The 25,893-nt window shown below is 36.6% G+C and overlaps 1 protein-coding gene across 6 annotated transcripts in view; it reads right to left on the reverse strand.

The window, feature by feature from the left end:
- The window catches only part of CDKL5 (cyclin dependent kinase like 5), a 131,227-nt gene that overhangs the window by 11,357 nt on the left and 93,977 nt on the right, over window positions 1-25,893 (reverse strand). For 4 of the 6 annotated variants that reach the window (XM_035323878.1, XM_035323492.1, XM_035323571.1 and 1 more), the window contains exons 9-15: window positions 24,476-24,665; window positions 19,932-20,012; window positions 15,732-15,892; window positions 12,639-13,665; window positions 9,409-9,510; window positions 9,032-9,137; window positions 7,064-7,187 (exon numbers count right to left, since the gene is read on the reverse strand). In XM_035323878.1, the coding sequence (XP_035179769.1) occupies window positions 7,064-7,187; window positions 9,032-9,137; window positions 9,409-9,510; window positions 12,639-13,665; window positions 15,732-15,892; window positions 19,932-20,012; window positions 24,476-24,665 (1,791 nt within the window). The remainder of the gene's footprint in view (window positions 1-7,063; window positions 7,188-9,031; window positions 9,138-9,408; window positions 9,511-12,638; window positions 13,666-15,731; window positions 15,893-19,931; window positions 20,013-24,475; window positions 24,666-25,893) is intronic. The other 2 variants (XM_035323728.1, XM_035323804.1) reach the window with 2 other exon arrangements.

A 25,893-nucleotide genomic window follows, 5' to 3' on the forward strand; every position in this document is an offset into this window, starting at 1 on the left:
CAAAGACATAACAAGTAGGTAGATGATTAGGCCAGAGAAGTCTTATTAGAAATAGGGTACTGATTTTAACAATGAGAATCATTAACCATCAGAAGAAACTCCTTAGTGAAGGAGTGGATTTGCCATCTTTGACATTTCAAATCAGGACTGAGTACGCTTCTGCCAGATACACTGCTGGGCTTCAACCCCAGAAAATGGATGACATTTACTGGCAACTAACATATGTGAAGTCATACTGGATGATCTAATTGCCCTTTTTTAGCCTTAATTTGTATGAAAATAAAAATTAAATTATTTTATTGTCTTGCTGGAAAACCTGAGGGACAGCCACAGTTCCAAGGGCTCTGGATGACAAAGAGAAGCAGCTTTTCTTGGAGCAACTGTAATGTAACAACACTTCGCTGCCTGCTATAGTTATCTTTGGGTTCTAAATCTGGCTTAAAATGCTATTCTATAAACTGGTGATTCAGCTGCTACTACATGCCAAGCTGACATTTTTTTCCAAGCAAATGTGAAACACATTATTGAGGTGGGAATGACGACAGTTGTCCCCCTTATTAATGAGTATCTTCACTCTGAAATGGGGTTTGGTCAGTTCCTCCATTTCTACCCAAAACCATCTTAAACTCTGAATACTACCTGGTTCTAAATGCATGAGATATTTAAACACTGTAACAAGGTATAATAACTGAGTAAGAGAAATGTGCTTAGAGGAAAGATTTATAGGCAGAGGAGATGGTGGGAATTTTCCTAAATTAGATTTTATCAACTTAAATCTAGATCCAGAAAACACATTCAGATGTTCAATGATATAGACAATGTGAAAATTTGAAATCTGAAAGGAGATATAGGAAAAATCTCCAGTTTAGTATAATTATTAGATTCCTACCACACATTTTAAATATACGGGACTGCTACAGATTCCTGCTTATGCCATGTCCCTGGCTTTAGTACCATTGCATAACAGCAGTAAGTCTTGCATTATTCACTTAAAGCATCACAGCAGAGCCCAAAAGTAAACATTACTGACAGCTTTACATATTCTGTCAATTCACAAGACTGACTTCACACAGACAAAACAACTACTGAATTATTTTTAGGAATTTCATCTTCCATAGTTTGTTAGAAAGCTTGGAGAAAAGCATGCACAACAAGTATCCTGCTTGCACTCTCAAAGTCACGTGAAAGGGGATGAGAATCTCCCAAATCTTTCCCCAGAGGAGCTACTGCACATCCTCATCTTCAAACATACCCCCGAAACATGGCCTCAGTGCAAATTACGAACCCAGACACTATGCTGCCCATTGAAGAACTAGATTCAGGTCATAAAGTGCCAGCGTGGTTTGTCTGCACCGTCCTTTAAAATTCGTCAACGTCTTGCTCTGGCTTTTCTGCTCCAACACCTATTCCTCAATGGAGACACTGTATTTTTAAAAAGTGAAATTACTCCTTAGAATAAAACCTGGGACAATTTTTGCACACTTTTAGACAGATTCACTCAAGTGCATTTCTTGTCTTCAGCCCAGTGAACCTGGACAAGAAAACTGTTCCCCACAGCAGGTGAGCGGACAGGCCAGAAGTGAAATTCTGTTCTGTATCTTCCTCTTCATAACTCCAGTGACCAGAAGAAAAAAAAAGTAAGGGGCTGAGAACTCTGCTAATTTCCAATTGCTGCCTACCCAAAAGCCAGTGGTTTCACATGGACGGGTTTATGTCATTAACTCCTATGACTCATATTGCAGTACAGTTGTCTGAAAAAGCACTGACCTTGAAAAGCAACTGCTTCAAAACACATGCTCATTATGTGAAGAGAGTGAACATATATAGCATTATAGCAGGAAGTTTCAACACCAGGATTTTGTGCTGAGTAAAAATAGAGCAGAACATTTTGATCGCCGAGATGAAACACCGGGATATTTTAGGCATCCTGAAAGATGGCTTTCAGACAATGGACAGTACAGGAATAAATGAAGATTATCAGAAAAAATCTGTATGGTATAGTCACATGGCAATTCTTACAATATAATGGCCAAGTCCTGGTATTTTGCATAAAGCTTCAGCTTTTGAAAGCAAGCAGTTACACCAGAGCCTGTGTCTCTTTCACTAGGAAGTAAGACTAGCCCTAGGGAAGAGCCCCCACTGACAGAACTCGCCCTCAAGCAGAAACTAAAGGCAAAATTTCCTCTTCTCCATTACTTTTATCCTTTTTTGTGCCTTTTGCATGCTTAATATAGATCATATTGGTTATTCTGGTCAGAGACATTTGGAAAAAGACAGAGAAACTAGAGAAATGCTTCGACTATCGCTAGCATTTATTGCCCCCGGGGAGGAAAGGTATCCAACTTCATGCAGGTACATCAATGTGTAGCAGCATGTATGTATGGAGGCAAGGAATCTGCTGTGCTTCAGCATTTACTTTTTTAAAAAAGGAGGTAGGAAGTGTGCTGCATTCATGCTGCCACAGATGCATTCATACTGCACATGGCTGCTTTTTTGGCAATTCCTTGTGCCCTTCAGTTACTCTTCAGTACCCCTAATTTCAGCAGATTGCCTGGTTAGAAATCCTCTTTAGCTGCCACCATACTACTTAACTCCCTTTACAGCACAGCTCACAATTACCTAAGTAAGATTTTGGCCTAAAGGAGAAGTTACTGAATTATCTGAAGTTTTCTTCAAAATATTAATGAACATTTAAAAAATCCAACCACCTTGGCAGTTATACAGTTACCATAAACAATGGCAAGAAAATGTCTGAAACCTGTGAAGCACCTCAAATACATGGTTTATCTAAGATAAAAATATCAGTTCTCCAAGTTGAAGCCCTTAGTAAAAACTTCTAGGTGTAACAGCCTGGCACTGAAAGCTGAAAATTCAAGAGATCAAATCAGAACATTGCTAAGAGCTGAAAACCTTTTTTCATGTGGAAAAGCAGGATTTATTAACTGGAACAAAACCCATGTCTACCATCTTATATACAGAATACCACACAGAAGCCTCTATAACCACTAGATCACTTAAGGCTACAGCTTTACTAAAAAAAAGTATACATACTTGTATGTGTGTGTACATATATATGTATATATACACACAAACATTTCACACCTCCCCTCCCCAATATAATTCAACATTAGTAAACAACAAATATTTGGAACTAGTTGGCTTCATGAACTTGTACTTTCCTAGGCTCATTTCTTGGACCGAATATTGACATCTACAAATTTTGTAAGGATTCCTTGCAAATAACATTGTATTTCATTACCAAATTTTAGTACAAAAAAAAACACTGATGACTGGGAAAGGGCCAGGGTAGAGGAACTCATTGCTTACTAGAAGAGAGCCTACATGCACTGTCAGGGAGGCTCAGATGCAGCCATACAGATGAAAAAAAGCAAACATAGGAGACGATAAATGCATATGCAAGAGTCTTGGGTAGGAAACATCAGAGGAAGACCGATACCATGAGGAAGGTGAACACCTTCAGGCTATGCCGAGCAGATTCCTAAAGCCTCAACCAGTGCAACACACAGCTGATTTTCAAACTTGCAAACTACAAATTTGGAATATTGGTATTTTTAGAAAAAAAAATCTAAAAATCTGTAAATGAACTGGAGTGTATTTGCAATGCAGGAAGAGTTGGGCTGCAGACAATTGAACAAGCTTTCAACTACCTTGTTCAGGTATTGGCAGCCTTCTTGTTCCACGGACTACAGTGTGACTGCATTGTCACATTGACATTGAAACAGCAAAATTAAAGCCAGTCGGGTCACGTTCATAGCATGCTGTATTGTTTTGGATTCCTAAAAACTAACAACAGCAGATAGTTAAAACAGTAAGCCTCTGACACTCCTAAGAGTAGGGTGGTTTGTGTTTTTTTCTTTTCTTTTCTTTTCTTTTCTTTTCTTTTCTTTTCTTTTCTTTTCTTTTCTTTTCTTTTCTTTTCTTTTCTTTTTTGTTCTTGAGTCACAGAGTGTGTATGTGTTTATATATTTATATATAAAATAGTATTGTATGCATTTCCCCTTATTTTTTCAGGAAAGTATAACATATGGTAGCTGTCACAGAATGAATACATTTTATTGGACATAAAAGGTCCAAGCTTTCCAAAAGTCCCCACATATCTTGTAAGCGACCAACGCAAGAAGCACTTCCAATGTGATGGAAGATGAAGTTCTGCATGTTAGAGTTGGAATTCCAAGGAGATACTTAGAACTGTAATAATACAATTTTAAGGGTAACTCAGTTCAGCATTTTGGTACACTGGCAGAACAAGGTTTAAGTATCTTGCCTATTACCTACTAATTTTGCCCAGGTTTAGACAAAAGTTGAGAGAGAATAAAATTATTGTATCTAAAGATGGCAAACTGAGCAAGTTCAAGGTCACTCAAAGGAAATTAAAGAGATTTTCTAGAAAGATGAAAATTAGCCTTTTTCAAATCAAGTTGTCTAAAGTTCAGAAATGATCTAGTAATTTAATAGTAAAACCTGATAACAAAAGTTGAGTTTATAACATCTTTATTTTAAAGAGGCAGGACAGTGAGGACAGAGTGAAGAAATGCACACAAAGACAAGGGAACATTGTGAAAATTCAGTCTAGCAAACATTCACAAAATCTTTGACAGAAGAAAGGCAACACAGAGCAATAGTAGGAGAGGAGCCGTATTTTACAGTAGTGGCAAGTCCAGGTGGAATACATGTCACTCATAATTTGAGATGAATTGCCATGTACCAGTTATGTATGTCCATCAGACATCAAATATTTATTTCATCATAAAATTGATGATGTAAGCAGAATCACATTCCATTTTTTGCTTTCAACATTTTCGTAAGCATAAATACACAACTTCTGTACAGAAAAATAAGTAGAGGAACAGACTCTACATCACTCAGGAATCTGCACTTATGGCACAGAACAATTTTGCAACAACATTAGACCATTGCCAGGACAACTTGCACAGAGTAACATGTAGAGCTGGGCAGGAAACATTTCAGGAAAATAGGGACTTGGAAAAGCAAAGTGAAAGAGGAATGCATGTCAAAATAGCAGATAATTTGATGTGGAGGGCACTGCCATTCTTTCAATTTTACAAGACAAAATGCTTATTTTTCTGTGGGTTTTTCTCTCAAAGGAGCTGCTCCACTTTATGGAAATTTTTGAGTACAGTAAGTGGAGCAAAGACTTAAATCTAACTGTCTCAAAGCTAATCTAGAGCCTTATTCAGTAGGCTATACTCAGCATCTCTTGTGGTACTTTCATTATTTCAACAAGATGAAATAGCTTCGAGAGAATATATTGAGGGTGAAAACAGAGAATGTGCTCCAGAATAACCTCTGACCTCTGGTTCAGGTCTTTCACTTATTAGATCTAAGATCTCTGTTAAAGTCTCTGGTTTAAATAATGAAGAACAAAGGCTATGCACTCGAGTTCCTTGTACGAAAAAATATAATGCTGACCCCCAAATATTTGTTATTTTGAGTTATCTCTCTGGTTTTGACTGTGAATTCCATCCTGGAGCTGAAGAATCTTTCCAATAAAAGGTGAGTAGATATTAGTCTGTTCCTTTGAAAAGTTTTGGGTTTGATAATTTAGCATTGTAAGGAAAAAAATACTTTGTCAAAAAATTCCCAACCAGCTCTAACAACATATACTATTATTTCAGTTCAGAGTTAAAATAACATTACATACTCCTTTGTATTAACCACATTATAAAAGGTAATATATTGCCTAATGATATATAAAGCAAAACAAGATTCCAGTTAGCTTACGTTATATGCCAGATAAAAAGATTCAAATACGAAAGACAACAAAAGAGGTAAGAAGGTTCAACAGTGGAAACAAAGACCTTCTTTAGCCACAAATTACAACGTAAGTACCACCTTTTTACATAAGTGACGAGATTCCCAAAACTAGCATCCACTAAACTGATGTAGGTGGAGCTACTGAAGGACAGGAAGCAGACTCTAGTGTATCAGAGCAGGAGACAAGTGTTCTGGAGTAAACATCTTCTGTTGCTGACTTGGGTATATAACCTGAACAAAAGCTGAAATAACCAGTTGTTTGTGTCCCAACCCCCCTCCCGTCCCCCCGTCCCCCCCCCCTCCCCTTTTCATTTCTTTTTTAAGCAGGTAATTCATAGGTTGTTCATATGAAATTCCATTATGTCAACAAACCACTGAAACAGTTCTTTAAATAGCATAGTTTCATCACTTTCAGAGAGCAGTGTTTCATATAGTGGTACGAAGTACAGTTGAATCATGAGAATGCATACAAGTCCATTCCTCCCAACAATCCTTTGAAACTCCATTTGGTTATTTTAATTCACTGTGCTTTATTGTCATCAAAGTAAAACGTTAAGAGTATTTTAGAGCTGTACAGCTCTCCCAGCAACAAAATTAAGATATTTCCCCTTTAAGTCCTGCAAAGCTACACATATGTTGTAATTTTACTAGCATAATTATAGTTAATTGTTCTATGTTCTGTATGGAGTCATGCGATGTTTTTTAAAACCTTTTAAAATCAATTTACACCACTAAGATGTTGCTTCGTCCGTTTTCCCATAGAATGTACTCAATTCCTTCTGTGGTGCATAAGCAAAGAGAGCAGCAGTCCCCATTGTAGGGTGAATATTATATTCTTCATTAATACAGTCATATTTTTTATATGGAAACATGCATATTGCTAACTTTTTACATTTTTCTGACAATTCATGCTTCTGGAATCCACAGATGAAGCTATGGGCTTGCTATATGCACACAAGCACTTTCTATCATCTTTAACCAAAGACTGATAGGAGAAAAAAGAATCAGGGAAGACCGAACAGAAGTGTACAATTTTTAAAGCAATCAATGTGATGGTGTGATGAAGTACTTCTTGTTGCTCAAAAGGGGACAGCAAACATGCAACACTATGTCAATATAGTCAGAGGGAACAATTAAGCATTCATACATAATCACAAATTTTGAAAAAAAAAATAGTTTCAGGGCGTTTCTTGTTTTTCTTCTCTTAAATCCCTCCTCCCCCTTTTTTCCTGCCATTCTCTACACATCTATATAAATAACAACTCACCAGGTATCAAAGGTGGTTTGTCTCTTTGAGTGGTTTGCCACCGTGCTGCTGTCTGCTGGTAATACAGAGGCTCTGTTTGACACATTGTTTTCTATGTATGTACTCTCTGGACGCGGAGATGGAACTGAACAGAGAAATAGCAAACACTGTATACTGAGCTCTGCCAAAAATCACATCTTTTCAGTTGTCTGCTTCCTCTCTACCTCTTTTATAAAAAACAAAGAATGAAGAGACAGTTGCATGACCAAAAAAACCCAGACAAGTAGTTTGTGCTCTTATACAGCTTGGAAAGCCCTTGCTTTGTAATACTTGCAAGATAATATTGTAAAATGACGGCATCATCAGAACTGAGGTAAGATGCTGTTGGATATTGAGATCACCTCTATCTATAAGGGCTTGCAAGTGCAACTGATAGCTAAAAATAGGAAACAGAATGTAAGGTTGGAATATTGTTGTTACAGACATGAAATAATACAGTTTACAATTTATCTTCACTCAGGACTTAAAAAAAATAAGTAAGATTAATACCCACCCTGAAAAAAACTACTTTGTGTTCTGATGTAACTAAGAGTAAGGGATTACTCATTCAAAATAAAAGGATCAAAATCAGATACTATATGTTTTCAAAAGAATCATACTGTATTTTCAAAAATAGGTTCTACATACCTAAATACAAAATGTTATCAGAAGTACGAATATCACCAGACATATATACACTGGATTAAAAATTCATCAGACACTAGCTGCAGCATTATTTCAGGATCACACTAGACTATCAATCAAAATTGAATTGGAAAGTTTTTTTCAAGCTATAGAACAAAAGCACATGCCAATAACGTCTATATGAAGTCAATATTTAAGAACTGAATATATATGAGTTTGCTTTTTCATGGCAACTTTTTCTTTCACTAGCTTTTACATATACTATTATTAATGTATTACTTGAATATAATTATTTCATTGTAAAAGGGGTATTGAGTCTTGGAACTAAAATGAAGTTGTTTCATAGATGTAGTTAAAGAGGAAGAAACCTCTACTTTATAATGAAGTACTGAATACAACCCCAGACCTTTAGTTTCATTAGCACATGAGTTATGGAAGGTCATTCTTCCTTGGTGCCTCTCTTTCACAGTGCCCAGTTTTAAGAGTGTTTTAAAGATTAATAAAAGCAATTCAGGATTAAGGATTCTTCAAGGATTCTCTGTTACACTGCAAATCTTTAAACTCAACAGCATTGCTCCAACCCTCAAAACTTTAACGCAACGTTAAAGCTTGTATATTGCAATGGGACACCTGCACGGGACGGCAGATTTGAACGTGTCTAAATCAGGTCATCAGCCAACTGATCAACCTGAAGAGGATCAGAGGGAGATTGGTGACTCTACTTAAGGTTATTAGGTGACTCATAATCGAATTTTAGCTGATTGTGACTTCTTAAGGTTCAGGGGAACCCCACAAGCTTCCTATCACTTGTGGAACAGTAATTAGCTTATCATCCTTGTCCTTTTCAAAAAGATTACCCAGGTTTAGCCATGAGACATCGGCTCACAAATCACCATGTTTTCTGTACCATACTAAAACAGTACCTATTTGTGTATACATGTATAAGCGTATGCACACACATCCATATATATAATACACAGTATATATATATACACACGTGTGAGCACATTCTTGGGATTATATAAATGCCCTTTTACTTGTAAGGAACTACACTGATGACTGTTTTTCATTTAATATGAGTTATCATTTGTAAATACGCAAAAATACCTTTTGCAAAAGTAGAATACAAATACAGTTACTACATACAACTTAGCAGGTCAACCTATTATCTGAAAATGTGGTAAAAATTCTTTTTCCATTTTTTTTAGTTTTTCACATTAGTTCCCTGTATGCTTTTTCACTACCTCATTTATATTCCATGTTAAAATTATTGTTTAAAACTTTAAAGATGCACCAAAAAATTACCTCTGTAAAAGCTGCCAACTCTTCTTGGAACAGGGTCATTATACAGAATTCTATTTTCCTTAGTAGATGCTCCATCTTCTGTGTGTGGATCATGATATGCTCCACCCTAAACAAAAGAACAGCCAACTATTTAAAATGAAAGACTATAAAGTCATTTGTAGTGGTGTTAACCAACATATGTAAGCAATAAACTCTCAACTTCACTACACACAATTTCCATTTCATGTCATGAATAACTGCCAGTCTCCAATCACAGACCCTGTAATCAGTAATTATTTGTTTTAGCTGTTTGTTCAATTTTTCCAAAATGACAAAAATGGCATTAACAAAATTTTGCCACTTAATTGTAATTTTAAATACTTTAGCATGGTGCGGACCTCAGATTTTCGCCGTGAATGAAATGCAGCTTTAACAGCTCCCGAGGAATCTTTTACTGGAGGTCTTGTTAAATTTGTTTCTGATGGAATCTGGTCACTCTGCTAATGGCAAATTTTAAAAAGTAAACAGGACATGCATATAATTTGTGATTACTGCAACACCAAAGCACTATCTCTTATCGGCTAATACACAGTAGTACCTAGAGGTACCAACAGTCACAAAGTCTACTGTACACAAAATAAGAGGTAGTCCTGCCTGGAACTAAGAGATTTATAAACTAAATAGGTAAGTCAGACCTAGCAAAAGAGTTTCATCATCTCTAATTTAGACTGTTTTCCTGAAGAAAATGCTTCCTGGAAGGTACTTTAATAGAAATTTAAGTACACTCTCAGAAACATTCATACGCATGGAATTTGCAACCAAATAGAACTTAACATGATGCTTAAATGAACCAAATGCTGCAATTCTTTCTGCAGCAGATAAATGGACCAGATAAAACTAAATGTTCTAAGACCCCACAGGAAACTGTACTGAGACTCCTGTATGAATTTAAATGTAGAATGAGAAGGATGAGGCCTTAAAAAGACAACAAGCCAGAATTAAAAATTGGAATTTCAATTCAGTATGAGTGAATTGCAAAGTCAATTTTGCCTTTCATTAAAAAAGATCTGGTCTCACTGTCAAAGACAAAACAACCCTTGAAACTTTGTCAAGATGAGAAGTGCAACTAAAGCAATGCTTTAAAATCACAGGTTTTTGTTTGTTTGTTTGTTTTTTGATTTGCAAGAGGTTGATACATTTGATTAAGTTACTGCTTGTGTAAGATATCTCTTGTTTGGCAGCAGTTAAGTTATAAATATGAGACAGAAATAGCAACTCGTACTTGATTTCTTTTGCTTACCTCCTTTTGTGTACATTTAACTTAAAAATAAAATAACCCTTAAATTAACAGTGTTGTAACTAAGACCTGAAAAACACCCAACCTAACACAGAATGCAAGTTGTCTTTTTTTTTTTTTTTCCTTTTTTAAAAGGAAGTTTAAAAACCTGGCAAACAAAGAATGATTTTCTTTAAAATGACCTAGTGGTGGCTAAAGAGAAACTAGAAACAGCGAAGTGAAGAAACGTAACAAAATGTGAGCACAGAGAGAGAGAACAGTAGTAGAGAGAACCAGAAGAACTGAATGGAAAAATTTAACGGGAAAATAATAAAGATTCTTTGGGAGCATTTATATTATTCCTGAATTTTTAAGTTCACTACAGCCAAAGGAAGTGAAATTTTCTCATTTGTAATACACAATGTGGCAAAAAAAAAAAAAAAAAAAAAAGAATCAAAGAATGACTTTTGTGTAAATTCCTTCATAAGGCATATGAATATTGTTAATTGAATTCTGATCTGTTATTCAAACTAGGGAAAATGAAAAAATATAGGTGTGAATTAACATACTTGTCATGCATTTCAGAAGAGTATTTTTCCTTTCAGACTTCTGCTGGTTGAAATAGCGATTTAAAACAATGACTTAAAGGCTCCAGATTACAAACACTGACCATAAAAGATAAAGGTGAATTCTTTACAAATGATTAGGCATTGCAAAGTAAACCAAAATGAACAAAACCATAACCATTGGGATGTACATTGATTTTTCTCATCAAAATAAAAGTTTGTCAACCAGCTGTCAAAAGACAAAGAATGATCTGATAATATGAAATAAAATTACAGTTATTTATCAATTTAATATCCACTACACATAATTCAGAAAAAGATGCTGATACTCTGAATAATAAAAGGCAGCATGAGCTTTTATCCAAAAGTCAAATATTGGTTTTACTGCCCTCCTATAGTAACATCTTGAAGAATAAGTAACATTTAATTTATGTTTAACTTGTAACTGAAAGAGGAGAGAGAACAAAATGACTACACAAAGAAAAAATAAAATCCCATTTTGAAATGGAGCTGTAAGCCTTTCTAAGTAGCTATTGCTCTTTAAATTAGATCGTATTTTTCCTATTCTTACGAGATTTTTTTTTCTCTCCTTATAATGAATACACATAATCCTGAATGGAGATGATGTGGTAAGTACAAAAATAACGTATTATAATTATGTTATAATTATTTAATGTGCTTTAAAATAAATAAATACTAAAAGAAAAAAATGTTGTTTTTTTTTTTCTTACTGAAGAGCCACCCAGTACATGAAAACTTTCTATGTGCTGTGCCACTTGCAGACTACATTAAGTCCACTACGCGTATTTCTTACATAAACTAAGTAGGCAGAGGTTTGTTTAGTCTCCTACAGTAAAGCATATTTTTAGACTTTCAGTAATATTTGTAGCTCTTTGACTTCCTTCAATTTGTCGACAAATCTGAACAAGAATTTCTCTCCTTTGAAGTCACTTTATTACACATATGTGTATTAAAAAACAAATAGTCATTCTATGTACTTCACACCATTTTGCTTCAATGTTGGATCAATGGTAATAGTAATTTAAGGCTCTAGGGTCAGTCATCTTGTGTAAGACATTAAATAATTCATAAGTATTATATAAGGAAAGTAAATCAACACCAGAACTGGCCCTTCCTCTACACTAATGAAATAATATAACATCGTAGGTAACTATTGACAGTAATCATTATATCACTGCTAAGGAGTCAATTTACTCCAGTTTACCGGTGGCTTCTCCAATATCAAATCTCTAGCCTACCCCAGTAATTTATCATACTAATCTGGAGAAATACTGCAGGTTTTGATATCCCTCTAGTACATTACACCATTTCATCAATAACGTCATGCTATTAAGCTAGTGAAAAAGCTCACTTCAAAAATTAAGATTAGAATTCACAACAGAAAAACATACAAGAAAAGCTAAATAAAACCAAAAATGGGAAGGTTAATTAAGCAAAAATAATACAATGAAAATGACAGAGAACGTAACAGACTATGAACTAATTAAATTTAACTTCACAGTTTCTCTGTTCTCACATTTCAGTACCTTAAAAGAATAGTATTCACAGTCCAATTACTGTTTTTAACGTGGTCTCTCATTTTGCACTCCAAATATTTAACCTTCTTTTAAAAAAAACAACACCTAACATTCTTTGTCTCACAACACCACAAATGAATAGCTAACTATGGAAACAAATAAATAGAAGAGAGAAGCAGGACACTGTTCCCACACAAAACAATACGAGGAAGGTAAGTCTTCCGTAACAGGTGATATTTTGAACTAACCCTATTAGTATCTTCTGTACAGTCTTCTCGTGAGGAGCCAACAGACCTTGTGAGTGACTTATGCTGCACCTGTGGAGATAACAGTTGCAGGCTGTTTGCTCTGGCTGCCATCCCTTGCCCTACGTTTAAGCCACCCTCTGAGCCCTTTGACCTCACTCTGTCCCGGCTCACATACATCGAGTGTCTATGAGGGCGCTGCTGTGAAGAAAAAGGACTGGTATAACCTAGACCATAGGAAAAAGATTCATGTGGAGCAGACAGCGAGTGGGAATGGCTTCCATCCATGTGATCTGGCAGTTTTAACTCCTCCATTGTTTTGGAGTGCCTGGTTGATGGTCTTCGGGTGTCCAGGGTACCCTCGCTGCGGTTATTCCTAGCAGATGGGCTGAGCAAAGTTCTGTTATCACCGTGTCGGGGAGCGGTCGGACTGGTGGGGGAGTTCAAGTCCATGCAGCTGGATGGAAAATAGCGACTGCTGTTTGGTTCTGCAGCCTGAGCCCTGGCCTCAGACAGGTTGCCCACGGATTTCGAGTCTGTCAGAACCCCGTGGCTCTTTGACTTTGTCCGATACGAAGGACTCTTAGAAGACTGTGGAATAGTATCAATGTAGCTGTGGCGACTATGCTTATCACCGGGTTGCAGTGTCCCAGTCTTGCTTTGAGAAGTTTCCATAAACGAGTGCCGGTTCTGCTGAGATCTGGTGTTAGACTTCAGGTACTTTGTGCCTGGACCATCAGAACTTTTGGGGTCCACGTTAAAATCAAATTCTGTTTTGGCCTTTGTTTCCTTTGGGCTAAGAAGATGTGGCATGTTATTATTGGCTAGATCTTTGTTACCAGATCCAGGCTGGTTGCTCGATTTCTTTGTATGCATTGGGCTATGTGCAGCTCCAGAAAGGTTTCCATTTAAAAAGCTTTCATTTGCTGGAAGACCCTCTTCTCTTGGGCCGCCAACCCCTAGTGTCTGTATGTCCTTGCTGTTTGATCTGTGGTGTGACTGCAAAGCAGAACTTTTGCTGGCTTGATTTCTACATTAAAATGCATAAAGAAACGTTAATATAGCAGACTACATATTCATATATTAATAACTTCAACAAAATCATAATAATTTCAGAAGGGAGCTGCCATTTAAAACTGTAAAATTTATCTGCAGCAAAATGAAAAACTGTGAAGTAGGCATCAGAAGCTCCACTAGAGTAACAAATTTGCAAGCGTTAGTACATTGTTGTTTTTTACTGGTTATATCCTAACAGACAAACACAGTTTTGGCTAAAGGGTTTTACTAACAACAACAACAACAAAAAGATATAAAATCCAGTACACGTGTGTGAGTAATATGTGTGCAATCACTACTATAACAGTGCATTATGAAAATCAGCTGTATATCCACTGAAAATAAAGTCTTAAACACATCTGGTGTATCAGAGTTAAAATGGAATAATGAAGCATGTCAGCACTGCCAAAAAGTCCTATACAGTCAGTGCTCCAGGCTACATAATGTATGTCCAGGGTGGGTGGATGCAGCAGGGAAACCAGAGGATATTGAGCTGGTAGAGACATCTAGATGGATTGAGCCTCAAGTCTGTGCTGCCAAGCAAGCCCTGTAACACCAAACCTGGCCTACCACAAGAACCCTGACTTTTGCAGAACTCACGTTTTACATCAAAATAACAGTTTTGCTTCTGGACCTATGATGGCCCTGCAAACAGTGCAGCCATGACTGAGCAGTGCTGTGGCTATGCTTGTTGGACCTAGGCTGGTTTAGAACTGAGGGAATGAACATATATTTTTTTTTATCAATCCTATCATGATCTAACTCATATATTACTGAGGGATAACAGGGATAAACTGAGAGCTGACTGTACAGATGAGTTTGTACTTTTATCGATCTTGTTAGTAATTACAATTGGATAACGTTAGATATTATTATGCTTAAGATTACCCATTTTCAGTCATCTAATTATATACTCTATTACAGTTTCTAGAAATTACGTAAATTTAATGCCAGGGTAATTTTTATTCTTTAGTTAGAAGTATATAGAGATTTACAACTTAGAGGTATAAGGAACCTAGTAATTTTAAATCATGCAGGTAGGTAAGCCTTCATATTACATGAAGTTGCCCATGGACCTACCTTTTCTTTTCTGATGACACAACTCTAATAGTACAACTTCTACCCTAAATATGTATAAGAGCAGCTAAAGTTTTTGGTATTCATTTCAGAAAAAGTACAGGTTGTAAACATCGTTGTCCCACATCTTAAAATGAGGAATATATATATACATTTAATGTAACTGGAAGAACTAAAGAAAAACATGGCTAGGATTAAAAACCACTGTATCTCTGTGTACTTCAGAGGGTGATCTTTAGGAAAGCTTTTGTTCAAAGCACACAGTGAGGCTCTTTGTACTGAAGTATTTCATCCACTAGTAAACCTGTCTTGTTGAGGAATTAAAATTAAGTAGCTTCTCTCTCAAGCCATGTGGGTCCAACAAGGGAGTCACTGAGCAAGTGCATCCTGCTTAAAGTTGAAGTAGACAACTGAATTCATAACTGCAATTGCAAACAAAATTCTGTTTAACCCCTATTTGGAGCGTGTTCAATGCAAACAGATTTCTTTTTGGTGAATTTTGAACTTCAAATATCAAAACCATGCAGAGATTTCCACAGGTACAGTAAAGGCAGCATTCCAAATAGAAAAGCATTCCTTTGGAATTTCAGGACCACTGCCAAACCACAGCATCCTCACTGGTGTTCAGGAAGGAAGCTAATTTTTTAGAGATGGATAATAAGCCAACTTATTTTTCCATTGTCACGTCAGAAAAGGTTTTAATGTGTTTTGTGGTTGTTTTCCAAGAAGTATTAAGCCTGATGCAAAAAGTTAACCAAAAATTCAGCTTGAATAGCTGTAATACAGTAACACGAGGTCTACCGTCTTTATTCAGTGAAGCAACATGGAGCATCACAACATCACAGTGTGTCTGAACTGTCAAACAACTAGTTCTCTCGAAGATGATATTCCATATAAGCATGATAGCAACTTATTCACTGACATAGAAAATATTAGTGATGACAGTCACATGACTACGTTTACCTGTTAGATAATGTGTTGCTCTCTACGTGGTAAGGTTTTCTCTTAGCTGACCGTGAAGGTGAGCTTCCACAGCGATCCAAGAGTCTCTGTGTTTGAAACGAAGGGTGGTTCAAACATTGTTCTGTCAAGTATCTGTCTGCTGGATCTAACTTCAGTAAGTTCTTTGGAAAAAAAAAATCCCAAAGTTTGCATTAGTATCTGTATGTGTATCAGCAAAACATAACAAAATAAAGAACAACACCGTGACAGTTTTTTAATCTCTAGAGTATCTGTGATTAGATGCAAGTGCTAGAATACCTTAACAATGCATTAAAATACAGATGATACACAATGAACACTTTCAAAAGTATTACGCTCTGCTTAAGGGATGGAAGGCATTGGACTTGCTTATTATGAAGTATATATATGCTATATATATTCTGTATGTGCATAATATATGTACATATGTACATAATGAATATACATAAGCATACCTACAAACTTCTACATTTGTGCTTAAAATGTTTAATACAAAAATAGGTAAATGTAAAAAAATGTATGTTTTATCTATCAGTGCCTACAGATGTTCAAAATACATGGATTTTAATCATACTGTTCTGGATATGCTTTACACCATTGTTGTTTAGAATGAATATTCAATTTACCAGTAATATAGTGCTACAATGAAACAGGCTTTACAAACAGAACAAGCATACAGGAACCGTCTTATAGATATAGAAAACTCCTTTAAAGAAAGCATTTTTTAAAATATACAAATATGAGTATTTTGCTTTTTACTTCAGTAGAGGTTCAAGCCCCCCCCACATTTTTAAAGAATCATTTAAACTGCTTACAATGTACTCAGAATAACATTTTCCTTTAGAATTCTTTTATATCATCTGTGTTTCTCAACAAAGAGACTTTCTGACATGTAGAGAACATTTAATCACAAAACCAAATAACATCTGGCTGATTATTTTGACAGCTTTGGAAGGTTCCTTGCAGGAATAGGGCCATACGTAACATACTTTGGAATAGTTGAGCATGCATGACTGTCAGCAAGGATAAAAGTTTGAATGGCTATTAAGAAGAACTGGTATTTTTTAATCGTTATATAGGTTCACTAGAGAACAACTGTATGTGTATATATGCACAAGCATACATATACATGCACAAAATGCATGTCTGTATACACATTCAGCCACTTGACCACACAAGAGTTCTCCCTTCACAGGATCCCTGCACTTTGAAATGGAAAATGCTCAAAAAACAAAGCAAGTGTTCAGCATTTTGGTGTAGCTCAGTCACACAGTATGCAGCATCTGCCTTTCTCAGGTGACAAGCTTTGTACTGCATCGTTATTTTTTCCTTCCCTCCTTTATTTCTGGTGCTTATCACTACAGTGATACAAACGGCCCACACAAATGTGACTTCTTCCTTGTCAGAAGAGAGGCTTTTTGCCTCTTGCAAAGGCTGGACCACAAGGAAGGAGTATTGGAAGTCCATGAGCAATCATAAGGCTGTGAACCTGACTGGAATCACAGAGGAGTCACGGGGACCGGGCTGATGGCAGGGGCACGGCCACTGGTGGGTATGGCTGGCTTCAGAAGCAAGGAGGTGGGGAGGAAGAGAAGTGGCACTCCATATAAGCAAGTTCCTAAACTGTACAAAGTGACAGCATGAAAAGGAAGGTATATCCAATGTGTCTCTGGGTCAGAATTAGAAGGGAAATCCAACATTTGTGATGTTATGGTGGGGGTGTGCTACCAACCACACATTTGAGAGGATGACTCTTCCTACAAAAACAAGCAGAAGTCTACTGATTACAGGTCCTCATCCTCATGGCAGACTTCAACTACCCAGACATGCAGCCTGCGTAGATGGTCCAGGAGATTTCTAGACTATCTTGGTGCCAATTTCCTAATTCAGCTGCTGGAGAGGCAAAATAACCAGGGGATGGACTTCACCTTATCTGACCTGCTGTTCATTAATGGTAAAGTACTGGTTACAGAAGACAGTCTTAGGTATAGCAGTCCTGAGATCTTTATGGTTAGGATGCAAATAAAGGATCACAGACTTCAGCTTCTGTAGGGGATTCTGAGACAGAATAACCTGAAAAACTGCTATCAGAAGAAAGGCATCCAGGAGAGCCACTTGATTTTCAAAGAAAACTTCCTGAGAGTGCAGGAACAAAGCACCTCATTGTGTGGAAGACCACAACATTTCACACAAGGTCAGCTTGGCTAAATGGGGAGCTGCTTGAAGAACAAAAATGCAAAATAGGCATATATAAGAAGTATAAGGCCAAGGACAGGATACAAAGGAGGAATACAAAAGCACTGCTTTGGCACAGAGGATGACATTAGGAATGCCAAAGTTTAGCTACAGATAAATCAAGTAAGAAACATCAAGTAGAATCTCTTGATTTTACAGGATCCTAGCAGCAAATGGAAGCTCAGAAAAAAAAAAAAAAAAGAAAAAAGAAAAAAAAAAGTCTGCTGATGAATGAAGGTGATAACTGAATGATAGATTAACTGAATGACAGATGATATGCAGAAGCAGAAGATTATTCAACTTCTTTTTTTTTGCCCAAGTCATCATATACAAAACCAGCTTCCAATTCCCAAACCTGTGCTTGCAGAACACCATGATTTGTGAAGGAGAGGGGAGGAGAGAAGCAGCAAAGCAACAGCATCAAATGGATGACTGTTCATTCATCTGGTCCAGAAATGTTCTCTAAATAGAGATACATATGTCAGCTTTAGCTGATGTAAGTTGGTGTGTGTGTTATTCAGTAATCTAGCAATCAGACCTGAGGTCACTGAGAATGCAGAAAATGAGGAACATACCAACTGTGGACATGTGCCAGACTGCCCAGTGTCTGGAGAAGAGACAGGCATATAGGAAAATATGTAGAGCATTTACAGCATGCAACTTAACCACAGGTTTCTTCAGTTCTCTTGTTGTAGCCTTTTGCTCATTCTTTAACAATGTTCCAGCTTCTGAACTAAGTAATGTGTGTTGAACACGGAATAGCCGCCCTGTAAGATCCCTGGCCTTTCTCACCTTGTACAGAGAAATACGGAGAGGAAAGTTGAAAGGAATTACTTAAATAAAAATGGAACGGAATTCCTTGTAATTCTATGGTTCCTTAATATTCAATACTTCAGTTTGCAACTTTTATCAAAAGAACCCAAAAGACATTGGAATGTAACTTATAAAAATAGGACTAAATGAAAATAAAAGCAACCCCCGGCATGTATAACAATAGTCTGAAGAATCACCTTGAATTTGTTGTTCTGTGATACATGCTACTACAGCTTGAGTTACAGCTAATATGATGCCAGGAAAAAAAAAAAAAAGGTTTATGTGAGCTAGAAAACAGCAGACTGATTCTACACTTAATTTTTGTCACTATGGCTCTTTCTTTCAGCTTACCGTGACTGAAATAATGGGAGGGTTGTAGTGCAGCTTACCATTGTGAAGTTTTTGCAGTACAAGAATGTGCTGCGTACCCAGAAATATGGCAGAAATGTTTAAATATTTTACAATGTTTGGCCATTTTGAGGACAGCCAGCTTCTCCTGATAGCCAGCAAGAAACTGTATCCTAGTTGAGCCATGGCGAAGGGAGTTGTTCCAAAACAGGACTGAAGAGCAACTTAACACACATGCTGTGTAGATGTGAGTGATAGCAAGCAAATTAAGGCCTCTAACACATTAAACATAAAATAAAATAAAATAAAATAATAAAATAAAAAAGTTTACCATGCATCAAGGTTGTCTTTAACAACTGTCCACATCCTCATGCTCATACATTAACAAATGAACAACTCAGGTAAGCTTAATCCTCTTTCACTGCGGATTTATCTAAATTTATTACATGTTGAGAACTCACCCACCAGCATTATTAACATAACCCGTGCATCTGAATAGTTGTCACTGTGAATGCACATTGCCACAAACGATGGTGGTCCTTTTGTCTGGAATACGTATTGCTTATCAAATCAATCAAATTTGAACAGACTCTCCTGGCGTTTGCAGAGGATATTTTCCTGATTCCTAAGAAATATCAAGCCTTCCTATAAACCATGGTACTATCAAAATATCTCAAAAGGAAGTTCACAAGTATTTTTAAGATGTACTCTATAGGAAACAAAGCTAAAAATTCACTAACATATTTACCTATATATTACAGACAGAAAATAAATACAGTTGCCTACCTTCATAAGATCAAGCAGTACACCACTTAAAATTCCCAAGTATCTTCTCTCTAAAGACTGTGGATGATTGACTGCAGGAAACTGTAGAAGTAATACAGCATAAATATACTGAGAATGTAAACAAGGCATACATGAACACAATATGAAATATTTGATAAAAACCTACTCAGTGAATAGACATGTAACTTAATGGAAATCATATGCATTGAAGAATTCACCCGTTTTTGAAACATTACGATGAAACAAATAACTGCCGATGTACAATATGCATCTAGTTAACCAAAGAAAGTATTCTTGATTAGTAGGGCAGTCAAGGAACCGCTCTGAAACACGAAGTCATCAACTTAGATCTATAAATGTGCTTGTGGCACTGTGATTGACATGAGGTGGGTGGTTTAAAATAGATTCAGAAATAACATAAGTAATATCCCCCTCCCAAATAATTTAAAATAGTTTCAAGAAAAAATTATTTTTGTGCAAATGGAGTACTAATTAAATATCAAAGATGAAGAGACAATTCCATAATGCTGTTTAAGTGGAAAACATCACAAAAACAGAATGGTAACTATGCAGAAGTTTAAGGTTCAGGATTACTCCTGTGATCATGCTGCAGTAAGAACTGGCAACATCATGAGAAGTAGTATGCACTGCTGGAGGGCATCTTTTGTCAACTACGGTCTTGACAAAACCAGATGAAGGCAGTATTTGAAACTAGTCCTAACTGTCTGGAAAGAATAACAAGACAGGCAGGAATGATTCAAGAAAGAAAAAAAAAACCCACAGAATTGCTTGTTTGTTGGTTGGTTGGTTGTTTGCCTTGTAAACAAGGCACTAGTCAAATGAAATAAAAACAATCGTTTCTTCTTTTTAATCAAATGGAGGAAAATCTGCTCAATATTTCTGTATTATAACATAATGTCAAGTACAATGAGTTGAAAAGAAACAGACACTAGAGATCCAATTCCAGGCTATGGCATGCATGAACTGACACCAAAAAATAGGTAAACAGTGAAATAACTTCAAATTTAAATGCTAAACACATATATTCCAGTGTTTTCAGAATTAGAAATTAAGGCTCGATTTCCATGATAGGCATTAAAAAATCCTCATGGATCCAACTTATGCTGAATTTTAGAGTAAACTGCACATTTGAATGCCAGAGAAGCCTCTGGAAAAATGAAACGAAACAAAACAACAGCCAGCCAGCTGATTGGCATTAATCACAGTTTATCCAAAACAACGCAGCTGAGATCCAGATACTTTGTTAGCAGTTTCCAGAGTTGGGGCATTTGCCTAATAGCATGCAAGTGCTTCAGTTGCAGCCTGGCTTGATCCCATCTACATCTTAACTGTGTGTTTTCTAAATAGTCCTCTAAAGTTAACACATCAAAGCAAGAATACTGACAACAGGGAACAAGCACTATTCTTTTCTTCTGGCAGTCACATACCTGATGCATAAAAAGCCATCACTTTATGTCCCAATGGGCTCAAGCCACACATAAAATATACCCACATAAAATACTGAGTTAACACCAATGAAAATAGACGGTAACAACAAAATTCATGTCACTGATTAAGACAACAACAAAACAACCCAACAGATATGAAAATAAACAAACATGTTTTCTATAGTATAAACACATACGCAAACTAAATTTTTGGTCTGAACTGTCAACAAGCAAGAAGTCTTAAATACTTTTATATCTTCACTTTCACTTGTGCATTTTTTAACTCTCACGTCTGGAGATTGTTACAGCTAGGTGCATACATTTACATGCACACCTTTCCTCAGAGTAAATGCTACCTCCACATCTATGCTTTCAAGAGTAATCCATCAGTACAAAAATCCACTTCAAAAAAAAAGTATTTATACGGAAGCAGAATGGATCGCACACAGACTGCATGTGTGTAAGTGTTAGATCACTATGAATTGCAATCCATTGTTTGTACTGGCACTACTTTTCATAAATTACATTATGTGAGCTTTGAAGGAAAATGAAAGAACAGTAGTTTGAATGTGTTTGTTCCTAAATAGTCTCTGTATTTTTCTTTTTACTTTGCTTTCTTTTAAAGTGGTTTTGTAATGATTAAGGATTTATTTATTTATTTAACTCCAAGTCTATGTTGATCTTAGATGGCACCCTAGCTGGACTTTTCATACTTCCACTACTGTTTACACAAAGCAAACAGATTTTCAGCAGACACTAACTTGTTTTAAGTAGAGTATTCTTCTAAACAAACACACTTCACATTTCTTCACAAGCTCTTTTTCAGTCTATCCAAGAGGACAAAATATTATTGTCTTCATGTAGAATGACCATTCTAAATTAGATTTTATACCTGGAATGATTAGGGAAACATGAAAACGTGCCAAAGAAATGCAAAGCTGTAATACGCAATTGCTATTCACCGTGTTTGCTCAGATTCTCCAGCTTATTTATAATTAATCTGTAGAATATTAAAGCCCTACATTAGCATTCATGTTTCCATAAAGGCATGAACCTATTAGTACGTTAGGACTGACCAAAAGAGAGAGAGAGAGAGAGAGAGAGAGAGAGAGAGAGAGAGAGTGTTGGAGGAAACAAGCAGGAAGGAAACATGAAGTATGCAAATGTGCATCTGTATACATGCACATGTGTTGCTGTAATGTTTGAATTAGATTTTTTTTTTTTAATTGTGTGCTACAATAGGGTAGTACTTACGGTAGAGATTCACAAAACCTAGTGATAATCACATGGATAAACATTTCTACTTCAAGGGCTAGTTTCTAACTTGTGAACAGCCAGTGCCAAATCCAGCTTGTAAATAACAATTTTCATAATCACAGCACAACAATTTGCATGAGCACAGCGTATCCAGTCTGCTATGCAACAGAAAATCTTCCACTATTCAAAAAAAATCTGTACTTTTAATGTTGTCTTATAGCAAGGAATATTTTTTCCCCATTAACTAATGGATATCGTATTCCAAACCAACATTTTTTAGTATTTTTCATGTTTAAACCATTTTTCAGGCTTCACGTCAGTATTCTACAACTAGTTTCTATTAGAAGGCATATGTCACTGTTGTTATCAATAGTATGACTTCAGAGATGAGGATAAAAAGGCAGCAACATGGCTGAGGCTGAGCAATAAACCATTGATCCAGGATGAGAACAGGGACTCATGACTCTCAACCCTGTGCTAATTACATTAGGTCCATGCTGTCTTCTTGAATCACTGTATTTTAAAGCTACAAAACAAAGATACTTTATTTTCATCCTAAGACACTGCAAAGCATTTATCCAACTAAGATTACACTACACAAATATAATTGTTGTAAAACAATATTTAAGAGAGTTATTTATTTTGCTTACAGTTTTTAAAGCTTTACTGATAAGGGGTACAACATTTTTAAATAGAAAATCCTGTCGAGCCCTGCTCTAAACAGGATCAAATACGTATGGGACCTTGCAAGAAATGCTTGTCTAATTGTTCTTCAAAAATTTCTGACAGAGGGTCTGCAAGCTTCATCAAAAATTCTTAGGAGTTAGCTATCCTTCTAGCTAAAATAATTAACCTTACAACTTAAGCCAACTACTACTCTTCCTATCTTTATCAGCTAAGCATAATTGATTACAAAACCTGAACACATTTTAAGACAATTAGGTGTCTCTCTTTGCTTTTCTCATTCACTGTTTTCTCTTTGATAGAGTAAAACGCAAATCTTCAGTCTTTAGCACAGATCAGGTCTCCTAAAACCTTAGTATGTCTCTTTATAGGATTTTATATTAACAATTTCATACCATTCATCAAGATAATAAATTCACCTAAGCAACATTCACTACTGGAAACAACGACAACAACAAAAACCAAAAAACTGAATTACAAGAAAAAGCAAGCACGACCACTGACCAGGTGCTGTTAAAGATAATAAAGCTATTTATCATATATTTCATCTGGCATTTTGCCACACTGTGTGTTCCAACTTGAGCAGTTTCTCTATTCTATTGAGTCTTTGTCAATACGTGGCATTGGCAAGCCCCTGAAAGGGGAACAACAAGCTTTCTGACTCATGTGATTTATATCAAATCTCCAGAAATACAAGTAAAAAGGTAAAAAGCTCCTCTATCAGCACAGCAGTATCCATGACCCAAATTTTGCCATCATAGTGGCTTTAAGAAAACAGTCACAATTTGTCCACATCCTGAAAGACAGCCGTGCCATTAAACGTCATAGTGCACAGCTTGCACAGTAATGCTAAGATAGCTATCAATACTAACTTTAATGACAAAAAAAGTTCAAATAAACATTTTTTTTTTTTTTAAATCAGCTTTTAATAGTAAAATGAACTTGCTTGTGCAACTCAGTACTGGTATAATTGGAATTTGACTTTGAATTATGAATGCCTTGTGATCTAAATATTCTATACTTGCACAGAAACACATGCAGCAGATAACACAACACACACTCTAAATGAAAAGAACCTTTACTGCAGCAACGACAATAGTGTAAATACTGTGTGAGTAAATTAAAAGGAAAAAAAAGAACAAAGCTTTCTCTTACCCGCAAGCCATGGAAGCGTGGGTTGCTGTAGAAGAGCTTCATCTGCTCGGCTGGCAGTGGGCCTAGCACCTTCTGAATGGTAAAGAGCTGGTCAATCTCGCTCTCCCCAGGGAACAAGGGTTGTCCGTCACTCAGCTCGCCCAGAATACAGCCCACAGACCACATATCCACAGCCTTTCCATATGGGGCTCTGTAAAGTTAAAGTACAATGTTCTTCACCCACCAGCACCATCCTCTTACTAAGCTGTTTGAGTTTACTGGCCGTATTTTCCATGCCTTGCTTCCTTACACCTCAGAAAAATATAACATTAAAGAAGCGATCTCATGTACCAAGTCCTCTGTTTCCACACTGGACTGCGTGACATATTGATGTCAAAAGGCAGGACAGGAATTTTCTAGGACCCCCAGGGATTTGGTTACCTTTGTAAAAAATAAAAAGCTTACAAGAATAATCTTTTTGACCAAGATGCTGTTACCAAAGTTAAACTAGCACTAACTTCCCTTTTATCCAGAGGTTAATGACTGTACAGTATTTCTGCATTACAGAAATTGCTTTTTCTGTTGTGCTTAGCCGGTCGATTGACACACTGGATCTGGTCACTGAGAGGACAGAAACAATAAGCAATCTTTGTTTCGGCTTTCATACAGTGAAATTTTAACTAGAGAGAAAACAGAATGCTCCTGAAGCAATTCTTGAACCTACTCAACAGTTGAAAACCACAGATGAGGACAAAATGAAAGCATCATAAAATACGTGTTTCCTGAAGCAAACACACAGGTGGGGCTTGGGAGAGAAATTCGGAGGGGCGAATCTCTGTGTGTAGGCAACATTGTGTGGTGGGTGGATGGCACCCATCTGTATTTTAAACAGCTACTGACAAAAGAAGCTAGGTCAGCAATGAAGAGGTGGAGGGAGTTTGCTGGAAACAAGGCTCAATGGTGTGCGTATTACACTGGGAAGGGCTAGAGCAGCTTTTCTTGAGACTACATACAAGGGTATTTAAGGGAAGAACAGGCAATAAGGATACTATGGTCAGGAAAAATGATAGACTTGTGGATGGTTTTAAGATACACAGGGCAGAAAATCATAATACAGAAAATGGATGTTTGTATCCAGGAGAGGGTGGGGGACTATTGGGACCTGCAGTCTAAAGGCAATGAATGCTGAAGAAGCAGAATCCTTTTGGACGGTTTCTGATTCTCCCTCTAAGGTTATGTTCCTTGGTCAGCTTCTTTAGCAGCCCATCTCAATCACAGAACAGCTAATGCGTTACATGCTTTTGGCTTTTAGTGCTCTGAAGCACCTCATTTTCTGTATGCCCAAATTCTTGCTTGACGGATTTAAACTGTTTTGTAAACACTCAACTTATTCCAAGAATTTCTTTTGGATGTCAAGGTTTTGGGCAGAAAAAACAGGG

The sequence above is a fragment of the Oxyura jamaicensis genome, chromosome 1, assembly GCF_011077185.1.
Source record: "Oxyura jamaicensis isolate SHBP4307 breed ruddy duck chromosome 1, BPBGC_Ojam_1.0, whole genome shotgun sequence".
Taxonomy (NCBI): Eukaryota; Metazoa; Chordata; class Aves; order Anseriformes; family Anatidae; genus Oxyura; species Oxyura jamaicensis.